This window comes from Equus asinus, chromosome 5 (genome assembly GCF_041296235.1).
Source record: "Equus asinus isolate D_3611 breed Donkey chromosome 5, EquAss-T2T_v2, whole genome shotgun sequence".
Taxonomy (NCBI): domain Eukaryota; kingdom Metazoa; phylum Chordata; class Mammalia; order Perissodactyla; family Equidae; genus Equus; species Equus asinus.
In genome coordinates, this window is record NC_091794.1 from 37,518,748 (window position 1) to 37,529,544 (window position 10,797).

General features: G+C 57.0%; 2 protein-coding genes across 7 annotated transcripts in view; one reads left to right on the top strand and one right to left on the bottom strand.

The window, feature by feature from the left end:
* The window catches only part of CLCN2 (chloride voltage-gated channel 2), a 14,842-nt gene extending 13,248 nt beyond the window's left edge, over positions 1–1,594 (top strand). Inside the window, exons 23-24 of the mRNA XM_014846170.3 lie at positions 742–828; positions 969–1,594. Of these exons, the coding sequence (XP_014701656.3) occupies positions 742–828; positions 969–1,163 (282 nt within the window). The 3' untranslated portion in view covers positions 1,164–1,594. The remainder of the gene's footprint in view (positions 1–741; positions 829–968) is intronic.
* FAM131A (family with sequence similarity 131 member A) lies at positions 1,508–10,465 on the bottom strand. 6 transcript variants are annotated; one of them, XM_014846175.3, is made up of 7 exons: positions 10,038–10,251; positions 8,788–8,848; positions 7,638–7,780; positions 5,327–5,420; positions 4,895–5,077; positions 4,596–4,712; positions 1,508–3,274 (listed from the first exon to the last, which is right to left on the bottom strand). In XM_014846175.3, exons 4-7 carry the CDS (start codon positions 5,394–5,396, stop codon positions 2,799–2,801), a joined length of 846 nt encoding a protein of 281 aa, XP_014701661.1. In that variant the 5' UTR covers positions 5,397–5,420; positions 7,638–7,780; positions 8,788–8,848; positions 10,038–10,251; the 3' UTR covers positions 1,508–2,798. The 6 variants fall into 6 exon arrangements, with proteins under 6 accessions (XP_014701661.1, XP_044627151.1, XP_014701660.1 ...); XM_044771216.2 differs by lacking the exon at positions 8,788–8,848 and having other exon boundaries at positions 10,038–10,237; XM_014846174.3 differs by lacking the exon at positions 10,038–10,251 and having other exon boundaries at positions 8,443–8,848.
* Positions 10,466–10,797: the final 332 nt, after the last annotated feature.

Below are 10,797 nucleotides of genomic sequence, written 5' to 3' on the forward strand. Positions count from 1 at the left end.
GCCCCAGAAAAGGCCAACTGCGTGAGAGATGTCCACGGCTGCAGGCTAAGACTGGGGTGTTGGAGCCAGGGTGACGGGTTATCTTAACTGGCCAGCCAGCTGAGGGCCAATGGGGAGCATGTGTCAGCCACAAAGGTAGGGTGAGAGGCACAAGATTCAGGGCCAGTACCCCTAAGTCAGGGTGCGGACCCTCCCTCTTGGATATACCAAGACTAATCGACGTCTGCATAGGACGACTGGGGCTGTGCCCCCTCCTTGTGTAGTGTGATGAAAGTGGCCTGGGACTGCTAGGCCACTTCTTACTGGTGACTTCAAGCAAGTCACTTACCACTGAGCCTCATGCTGCCTCTCCTATAGAATGGGTATTATGCTACCTTCCCAGGATGGTTCTGATGTTCAATGCTAATGTAAGAAGGCCCTAGCCCAGTGCCTGGCCAACTATTAGATGTCATATTCAGTTATTCTCTTCCATCCTCCTTTCTAACTTGGAATGAAGAATCCTTCCTCTGTCCATTTCTCCATTAACATAAGCAACGTAAAGATTCCCACTGTCAAGTTTCTGAGGCCTGGCTGCAGAAGCATTCTCATTCTTCTTTTCCCTCTCGTGGTCCTGCCCCCGCCCCCCACCACCTGTGATGCCCCTTTTCTCTTCTCACACCTTGTCTTGGGCCCCCACTGGCCTGTAACTCAGAGCTGTCCCCTCGTGCGTTAAGTCCAGTGTATTTTCTCCCCGCCCCACAGACTCACACCATCTTCTCACTGCTGGGAGTGGACCATGCTTATGTCACCAGTATTGGCAGACTCATTGGAATTGTCACCCTGAAGGAGGTGAGATGATAGTGACCGTCAGAGCCACTTCCACTTTGAAAAAGGCGTGGAGGCTTATGTCCAGCTCACTGGGAAAGTGACAGGGAGGAGTCTGAGCAGGGACCTCTGAGTCCACACATCTGACCCTCTCACCTTTGCAGCTCCGGAAGGCTATCGAGGGCTCTGTCACAGCACAGGGCGTGAAAGTCCGGCCACCCCTCGCCAGCTTCCGTGACAGTGCCACCAGCAGCAGCGACACAGAGACCACTGAGGTGCATGCACTCTGGGGGACCCGCTCCCGCCACGGCCTCCCCCGGGAGGGCAGCCCTTCTGACAGTGATGACAAGTGCCAGTGAACCCCTCAATGGGTGGCCTGGGATGGCGGTGGCTGTGGCCCTCAGCCCAGATCCTGCAGCTCCCTATTCCTTCTGCCGGGAAAGCAGGAGGCAGCTGCAGCTGAAGGCTGGAGCTCCAGCCCCCCTTCCACACCTGGGTGCCAGCTTCTCCCAGTTCATCCTACCTGGGATGAATCTCACCCAACACCCACCTGCAGCAAGCGTTCCAAGGGCAGGAAGATCAGCACTGCCCTGGCAGAATGCGGGTGGGATCACTTGACCCTTGACCTTGTTCCCCCTTGGAGGGGAAAAGGGTAGAACTAAGATGGGTTTATACTGGAACCTCCAATGACCAGATGTATATAGAGATTTACAAAGATTTTTATATTAATTTAATAAAACAAATTCTTAAATAGAACAAAATAAACACCTAATGAGCCACTTATATATAGAATGCCTGTGCCCATCGGCTCTCGTTCTTACCTTGGGCCCTCTTACCTGCCAAAGCCTACAAGGTTCCGAATTCTGCAGCTACCCCCACCCCTCACGGCCATAAAACTCCAGTGCCTGCTGTCCGTGGAATGCAGGCTCTAGAGGCCTCCACTGCTGGTCATCCACACTGGCTAGGGCAGAGGCCCTCAGTACAGTGGCTTTGGCCTTTCGTTCAGCCAAGAAAGGCACTAACCCTCCTTCCTCCCCAAGGAGAGACACTCCCTCATGACTGTCACTCATTGGCACAATTCCTGCCCAGCTTAGGCATCAGCAGACAACTGCCCGGCCACCCCTGTGGCCCCCTTGTGGCCCTCTCTGGAAGAACATGGAAGTCACAGCTCTAGCAAGCAGAGCCACCCCTTCCAACTCCACCCTAAAGAGAACTCTGGGTGAATGGAGCAGTCTGGTGTGCTGGGAGCCACGAGGACCCTGCCCACACATCCTACAAGGAACTGGGAAGGGCCCAGACCCCATCACAGGGTCCAGGAAAAGGGTAGAGGGTCCATGCTTTCATCATTCTAATGCCTCCCAGAGAAGATCCGACTGAAAGAACAGACCAAAACCCCTCTTTCTTACGGAAAAAGAAGAAGATTTAGAGATGATGGAGAGGTGAAGCACAGCACGAGCCCAGCTGGGCGAGGGGCCCTTGGGGGACGGTTCAATCCACAGGCTCCAGGGGGTGACACCCAGCCCGCCTCGCCCCGCGTGGGAGTGATTCTGTCAAGCACTGCACATGGACTCGGGAGTGAGGAGAGAAGCAGAGGAGAGAGAGGCATGGCGGGGGCGGGCTCCCTCCACTCTGTCCCACGCAGCCCAGGCAAAACCGCCCCCTTAGGGCTTCACATCATCTGAGGAGGAACTGTGTATGTGGCGGTTTTGATTTGAGAACATGAACATCACTGTCTGCCACAGCTGCAGCCATGCCCCAGAGGCCCCGGGCAACTCCCGGCAAACCCCAGGGGTGGGGGCAGGACATGCGCCCCCAGCCTGGCCCTGCCTCCTCTCCGAACACTTTCATGCAAAACACACAACGGAGGAGTGAGTGCTCCCAGGAGCCCTCCAGGCTTTGGAGCTCTGCTGGAAGCCTCATGCCCACACGTGGACACGAGGTTCTGCCCCCAGCAGCAGCCAGGGGACGCATGCCATCACCAGGCATGATTTGGGTCACTGTTCCTCCGGCTCTGCCTCATCCTCGTCTAAGGACACCACCCCAGAAGAAGCTACGTCAGAGGCTTGCCGCTGCCGTTCCCAACTGCCCACTGGTGGCAGGCAGAGCGACTGGCAGTCCTTGCAGGGGGCTGGCTCCTCCTCGGCGGGAGAAAGGCAGGACTCCGTGAGGGGCGAGTTGTAGAGCGAGTCCTGGGCCTCCAGTGGGCCCAGGCTGCGGAAGGCACTTTCCCGGCTGGGGGGCAGTTTGGCAAGGAGCAGCTCTTCGCCCAGCAGCTGGGAGGCCAGGCGGGCCGGGGAGCCCAGCAACCCGTCCTCCAGGCTGCACAGACTAGAGCACAGGGTCTCTGGGGACACGGTCTGCGAGCAGTCGCTCTCAGGCTCCACAGAGCCCTGGCGCAGAGGCCGGGAGAATCGGTGGCCGGTGAAGAGGTCCTGGAGGTGAGGCCCCAGGGGCAGCTGCCCAGCCATGTCTGCAGGGGGAGAAAAAGAAAACAGCCCTGCTAGCCCCATTTCAGCTGGCTAACCTGGAAGCCACATTCTTCCCGCTCCACCTTCAGCCAAGCTCGGGATGGTGGGTAGGAGCTGTGTAACTTTGAGCAACTTAACCACTCAGTGCCTCAGTTTTCTTAATGGTGAACTGGGGATTCTATTATACTTACCTTATGGGGTTGTTGAGAGAACAGAGTCTGGCACACAGTAAGGAAGCAATAAATGCAGGGATACCACACATGGTGGTGCAGGTTGTTCACTGCACAAGGGGAGCCTGTCCCAGGCAGCAAGTAAGAGCTGAAATTCAGCCCACGTTCTGCTCACCGAGCCGCATGCCCTGGCATGGGGCTGTGCCCACCAGAGAAAGCGGTGCCTTTTTTAAATTAGCCACATGGGCTAATAGTGGCCTGGGATAAATGTTAATTATCATTATACCAGTGGTCTAAGCAGGCCTGGAACTCAATCAGACAAAAACACTTGTGGTTCAGGGCCCCATCTTGGCCTCGAGCATCCAAATCAGTCCCCTCTGGACTACAGCAGCAGTCTCCAATCTGCTTTAATGTATTGCCCACTTTGGAGAACTTGTTAATTAGCTGGAGGGGCAGGGGCGGGTGGAGGCAATCTTCAAAGGTAAAGAGGTGGGGGGGATAGTGGCCTGTGAGGCTTGAGCCCAGAAGCTGCAGAGAAAGTCAGCCATGTGGTCTGGAGAATGGAAGATGAAAGGAGGGCCGTGCACAGCTGCACAGCCCTGCAGGGTACCCTCAGCAGGCACTGGCCCAGGGAAAGGCCCACAGGCAAGTCTCACTGGAATGCGAGGATGCTGAGCTGGAGCCAGCGGCCCTGTGGGCGGTCCAGGCCCAGCACGCCTTCCTGTTTGCCTGGGGCCACAGCCCTCTGAGGCCCTGTGCTGCTGCACTGCGGTTCATCAGTGCTGCCGTAGCCAGCCAGGAGGCAGCCTCGAGAAGGAAAGGCAAGGCACAGCAGACCCTCCCAGAGACAAGGCCTGGCTGCACAAAAGGTGTCAGTGAGGTGTCTGGGCATTTTTTTTTTTTTGAGGTCTGCAAAGCCCAACTGCACAGACAGGCAGAGAAGGCTCAGCACCTGTGGAAAAGGAACTGCCCCATTTCCAACTGCTGATTGCCCATCCATGAGCATGGACAGTCCTCCTGCCCCTGGAATGTCAAGGACTGCCCGGAGAGAGTCTGCCCCTCGCCTCCCCGCTTCCAAAGGCTGAGCTCTGAATCACTGTCTATCAGGCGGTTCCACCCCAGCTGGCAGCACTAGCGTGGGATGTCCCCTCACCTGAGTCAGTTCCCCCAGCAAAGTCCTCATCATAGGATTCATCGGTGGAGTCCTCACCATCCACTGAAGACCATGCCCGGAGCTTGGCTTCTGCAATGGCAAATTGCTCAGCCACTCCTGTTGGGGAGGACACAGAATTTATTAGCAGAGAAGATGAGCTAAGACTAGGGTTCAGCTTAGAGACAGGAGAGGGTAGACACAGGGGTGTGGAAAGACTCTAACCCCCACATCAGGCCTGAGGAGATGAGAGAGAGCATCCCTACAACAAATGTGTGGCTGATCCCCTTTCTGCCACCCACCGGCTGCAAAGCGAGCCTCTTGTTCACCCTCACTGAGGTCCGAATAGGAGGAAAAGGCAGACTCCAGGGCAGCAGGCGAGTCGCTGGGCTTGCTCCAGCCCTTCCACTCAATGAGGTGAGCCACTCGGCCCTGGGCCATGGCGGTGGGCTTGGTCACGTGGTCCTTCACCACCTGGGAAATACCTGGAGATGGGGCAGAGTGAGGAAGCCTGGTGAGGGCACAGGCCAGGGAGCATCTGGGAGGGAAGTGGAAGGGTGATGATAGTTAGGGTCCACAGGTGCCTTTGCATGGGAGGAGGGAGCTGGGATTTATGTGAGAAAGGGAGGAAAAGGGAGATCCCAGCAAGAGCTCACAGGATATAGTCCCCAAGGGCATGTGCGAAAGGGAGAAGAAAGGACCAAATGGCCAGAGGCATGAGAGGGGGTACACACCATGCAGGGAAGATCTGGCCAGCGCAGCGATCTCCTGGATAGTTAGGGCTCTCCGGGACTTGGGCAGCATCGCGACTGTGTCTCCAACATTCACCTGGGGTGACAGCATCAGCAGGTGAGTGCCCCTCTGAGAGGAGTGCCCCCCTACATGCCCATACCCCACCCAAGGCAGCAAGGGGATATGGGAGCTAGACGGGGGATATGGCAGATGGCAGGACATATGTCCCAGTGGCTTTTGGGATATAAAAGAGGGTAAGAAGCCAGGACAAGCAAACTGTGTCCTCCCGGGAAGCAATGGAGACTTGGGCAGGCCCAAAGGAGCAGAATTGCAGCTAACCCTCCACCTCCCCAGCTTCTGGAGGAGAAGGAGGCAGGTCAGGAAGTAAAGAACCAGGGAGCTCAGGCTTTGAGAAGGGAGAAGAGGAAGGGAGAAGGGTATGGCATCAGGATTTCCTCCAGGTCCTCTCCCCTTTGTCCTTCTCCTCTTAGTCTTCAGACCCACCTTCTAGCTGTTTCTAGAGGCTACCAGGACCAGAAATTCAGCCTGACCAAAACCAAACCCAATACCTCCCCATATCTGGCCCTGCTTCTGGACTTCTTTACTTTGTATCACCCCATTATTCTCCCGTTCAGCCTGGCTCCAAACCTCAGCATTACCACCAACACTCCCCTCAGCTTGGCTTACCCATATCTGTTGTTAAGACCTAATGATTCCATCTCTTAAGTGCCTCTAATATGACTCTCATCCTTTCTGCTCCCACTGCCACTGCCCTTCTCAAGCCCTCAGTGCCCAGATTAGCACATCTGGTGGTCCCCTAAGCTCTTCAAATTCCACGCTATTTTCTCAGCCTAGAATGTTGTGTGTATAAGTGTTCCCCGGCCCTCTTCCCACAGCTGGCTGGCTCTTTCTCATCTTTTGAGTCTTGCCTGAAATATCGCTCCCTCAGAGGAGCATTCCTGGCTACCCTACCAGTTGTCCAACCTCCCCCTATAGTCTGTAACAAGTCACCATTCCCTACCAACAACCTCCACGGGTGTAATGAGGTCTATTTCATGTTTCCTTATTTCTTGTTGGTTCCCCTCATGGGTCTTTAGCTCTTTGAGGAATTTGGTCTCTTTTGGTCACTACTGCACAGTGTTTAGCACAGTTCCTAGAAGAGAATAATCTCTCAAAATACATAAGCTAAATGAATGAGGCAAGGTATAAATGTAAACAATTTTCCTGGAGCGCAACTGGTCACAACACGTCCCTATTTAAAATCTTTTCTGGGCTCTCTAGTGTCCAATGAAGTGCAAGCTTCATAGGCAGGGACTGAAGGAATCCACTCTGCGAGGCCCCTGCCTCCGGTCAGGCCTGCTTGGAATCCACCATTGATCTCGTCTGCCCAGTAAAACCCCACTTCTCCACCTCCTCTGTCAGAAAGCAGCCCTCCTGCCTCCAGGCCAAGGAACCCAGCTTCCCCTGGGCTAAGAATGCCATCCTGGCCTGACAAAATGCTCCCTACCATTTAAGGCCTGACTCAAGCGCCACCTCCTATTATCTTTTCAGTCCAGTTTCCTCTGTCTTCTTCCAGCCCCCACCCCCACCCCAGCACTGCCCTTGCATCTCTCCTGAGGGATCTCAGGAGGGCAGGGCCTGAGTCTGATTCACTTGGGTTCCTACCTCCACCCTGCACCTGGCTCAGTGCTCCCTGGCAAGCCCCGGCAAACGTTTCTCCCTGTGAATGAATGAAGTCAGAGGCACACGCCCCCTCCCCAGCATTGCCTAGCTCTCCTCCATCACATTCCCACCCTCAGAAGGGCTCCGCATGCCCCTTGACCTCAGGCCCACCCTCTGTCCCTCCGCTTTCAGTACCTGGCTGACAGGGCCCCCAGGGTGGTGCCGGTAGCTTCTGGCCAGGACTGGGGGGAGGAGCACCTGCTGGGTGTTTCCTGGCTCGCTTTCCCTCCCTCCCCTCACTCCCCCCAGCCGACGAAGCCATCCGTACGGGTGCTCCGCGCAGCTGCGGCCCAGGCCCAGAGAAAAGGTGTATGTCTCCTTGGCAACCCATCACCATGCAACAGGGTCTCCCGGGATACGGCCTGGGAGGCGCTGACGTCAGCGTCGAAGGCGCGAGCAAGCCCGCCCGCTGGCACCGCGCCGAGCAGAGCAGACCGGTGGCGGGGGCGGCCTTGCGGGCCGGCCGGATAGCGCCTCCGCTCGCAGGAAAAGGGAGCGAGAAGCAGGCTGGCAAGGCGGGGGTGGGGGATAGAGATCCTCTTCATGTGAATGCGGTCCCCCTTCCCCCTACCAACACTGGGGGCCCAGCACCTCTGGCAAGTCCTGGCTGTCCACGGAGGAAGGGCGAGAGGACCGGCTCCAGCCTCGGAGGGTCCGAGCAGATCCCAAGGAAGATAGAGAGAGGCCCCGAGGAAGTTCGATCCACTCCACAGCCCACGCTGGGTCCGAGGCCACTGAGGGGTTGGGGAAAGGCTGTTCAGCTAGGCTCCCACTTCTGCCAAGATCCCCATTTTCATCCGTTGTTGCCCTATGATTTCTCCTCACCTCCTCTCCCCACCTCCCAGAATATCTGCAACCACCTGGTGCTCTCCACAACTCTGAAAGCCCCTATCCCCCAGCCCTGATCGTCAGGGCCCTGGGGCCATTTTGTGGTAGCCAGGGGCCACCTTCCTCCTTTGGATGTATTTTGCCATCAAAACCCTAGGTTTGAAATCTAAACTTTGATAAATTCCAAATCTTCTCCGGTTTCTCTGCCTACCTATTCCTCTTGGAAAGCACACCACATTCTTCCACCACATCACCGACCCCTCCCGACCACCACCTTGGACCCTTTGCAGGTTCCTGCCTTCCTTCTCTTAGTTCTTTCCTCTTGCCAACCTCAACTGGTACACAGCTCTTCACTCTTCTTTTCTGACAAACCCATGGTTTTTTCTGACTTTTGCCCCAGTCCCCTAAGGCTTTTTCCCTGACGCCCTGTCCGACTCCAGCCTATTTGTTCCTGTTTCAGCCTGGTTCTCAACATCTAAGCCAGAGTAATTTTCCTCTTGCCACCTGAGCACCTTGTTCCTCAGCTCCCCATCACCTCCCAGATCACATCTACAGTCCCTGGTCTCACCTCTGCGACTTGTCTGACAAGTCCATCGTCCTCCAGGCCCTTCACGCTGCCACAGAAACATTTTGCCCAGCACAGAAATCATAGGCATGCTGGCTGTGTTGATGCAGAGAACCAAAAGCCCAGAACTGCTCCAGGCTCGGCTCCCAGTTCTATTCCTATTTTGGCTCCGGATGCTGAGCCAGTCCCCTCCCCACTTGGAACCTGTGCCTAGTCACATAAGGAGAACACTCCTGCCTCATGGCTTTGAGGAGGTGGGAGCGCCAGGGGCCCAGCCAAGCTCTCTGGAGCTCAGGGAGCTGAGGCCCATCCCCTAGACAGTGCCAAGAGGCAATGTACACAACTGACCTTTAGCTGGAGCAGCCGTCTCTGTCCCTGAGCCTCAGCCAGCTGGTGGTCCCCAGAAACGCTACCAACCAGAAGGAAGACACAAGGTTACAGGCCATCCCTGGCCCCCAGCTAGTACCTAATTAGGGCTCTCAAGGCCAGTCCTGAGGTCAGCCAAACTCTCCCCTGACTACCATAAGGAATGACTTCCTAAACTTCAAGCATTAGTAGGGCAAGAAGGATCAGACCAGCCTACTGCTTCTCAGCTTTGAAAGCCATGAGGTTAATTTAGGACTACAAATCCCAGAATTCCTCATGGGAACCCAAGGAAAGACAAACGTCAGGTAGAGACTTAGCTCCAAAGAACCTCAAGTACCAACCACACCAAGGCCTGTGTGACTGACCACCTGCCCTAAAAGCCCAGGACCCATTCCAAACCCAGCCCTCAATATCACAAGTTCCTGCCTAGCCTTGGGCTTGGAGAAATCCATGACATTGGAGTAAAGCAGGCTGGGCAACCTCAGATGCACAGGACTCAGGCCAGGCCCCAAGGTGCACCACCATCCATGGAAACCAAGGCCCAAGCAGAGGTCAGCAGTTGTGAGAAGGAAGCCCTGATGGCCTCCCTCTGGGCTCCTGTTCCCTTCTACAGGGCAGGGTGATTTTGTTGTTGGGAGTGGGGGAAGGAAACTAAAACAGCTGTCAGAGGTGAGAGGCGATCAGGTACTCACAGGTGCCCCAAATGGGACCTCAGTCCCCTTCATCAACCTAGTGACTCTGAAGGGGAGAGTAAGTTTTCGTTAAAAACTCCATAGGGTGCTTGGCCAGCGTTTGCCGGCTACCTCCTTAAGGGGGTTGGGACACAGCTGGGAGAGGCAGGTTCCCAGCATAGGGCCACTCCCAGGACAGTGAGAGGAAAGGTGTAGGCAGAGGGAGGTGAGTGTGTGTGGGCGTGCAACGCCAGTCGCCATGAGCTGGGGAGGGTTGACTAGCCCCTCCCTGCCACCCTGAACGGTAGGAATCCAGATGGAAAGACCACGAGTCTCCCCTGCAAAGCCCAGAAGCAGACAGGCCAGGGGAGCGAACCCGAGTCGGTTCAGCCCCCTCCCCGCTCAGGCCCGCTCCCTTCTCTTGCCTGGCCCGCCTCCCCGCTGCAGGCTCCTCCCTCTCCCGACACCGGCCCCCTCCTCAAGTCCCCCCCCCAACCGCGGCCCGCGCACCGGGCAGCCGCAGCCCGACTCCCCAACCCGTGCGCGGCCTCCGCCTCTTACCCTGACCCGCCGGGCTCCGGGAGCCGATACAGCCCATGACAGGGCACCCAGGCACACTAGCCCGCGCTCGGGGCCCGGGCCATCGCCTTGCAGAGGGTCAGGCCGCGGCCGCCACCGGGGAGGGGAGAACCCGCGAGAGGGGAGGGGGTGGGAGCCGCGCGTCCGCCGCCGCTCCCGGGAGAGGGAACCGGGCCGGTGACGTAAGCGCGGGGGCGTGGCCACCTGCGTCACCAGCCAAGGCGGGCGGGGAGAAGCCGACGTCACAGCCACGCAGGGGCGGCCTGGGGCCGAGCCTGGAAAAAGCTCGTCTCCTCCCAGGCCCGACTGCAGAGCGACCCTGAATTCAGGCAGAGGGAGTAACTCACTGGGCCCGGGCTGCCAATAATACTGCATGGGGACAGAAGACCTTCCATCCAGCCTCCTCATTTTACAGATGAGACTTGAAGCCATAAAGGGCTTCTCTGGCCATCAACAGCCTGAAACCCAGGGCCCTCTCCATACACAGGGGTTTGGATCACATCTGGTAGTAAAGCCACCGGGAAGTGCTGGTCCAGTACCCCACAGCTACTTGTCACCCTTCTCCCCTCCTAGCCAACAGGGCACCCCACCATGTCCACTTTGAGGGCCCAATACTCCAGGAAAGTGACTCCCCAGCCCCCACAATCATGGACAGGGGAAGAGGCAAGAGGGGTGCCAGGTTACAGGGAACAGTGCTACAGTGCCAGCTCTGGAAAGGAGGCTGCCCACCTATCCATACCCC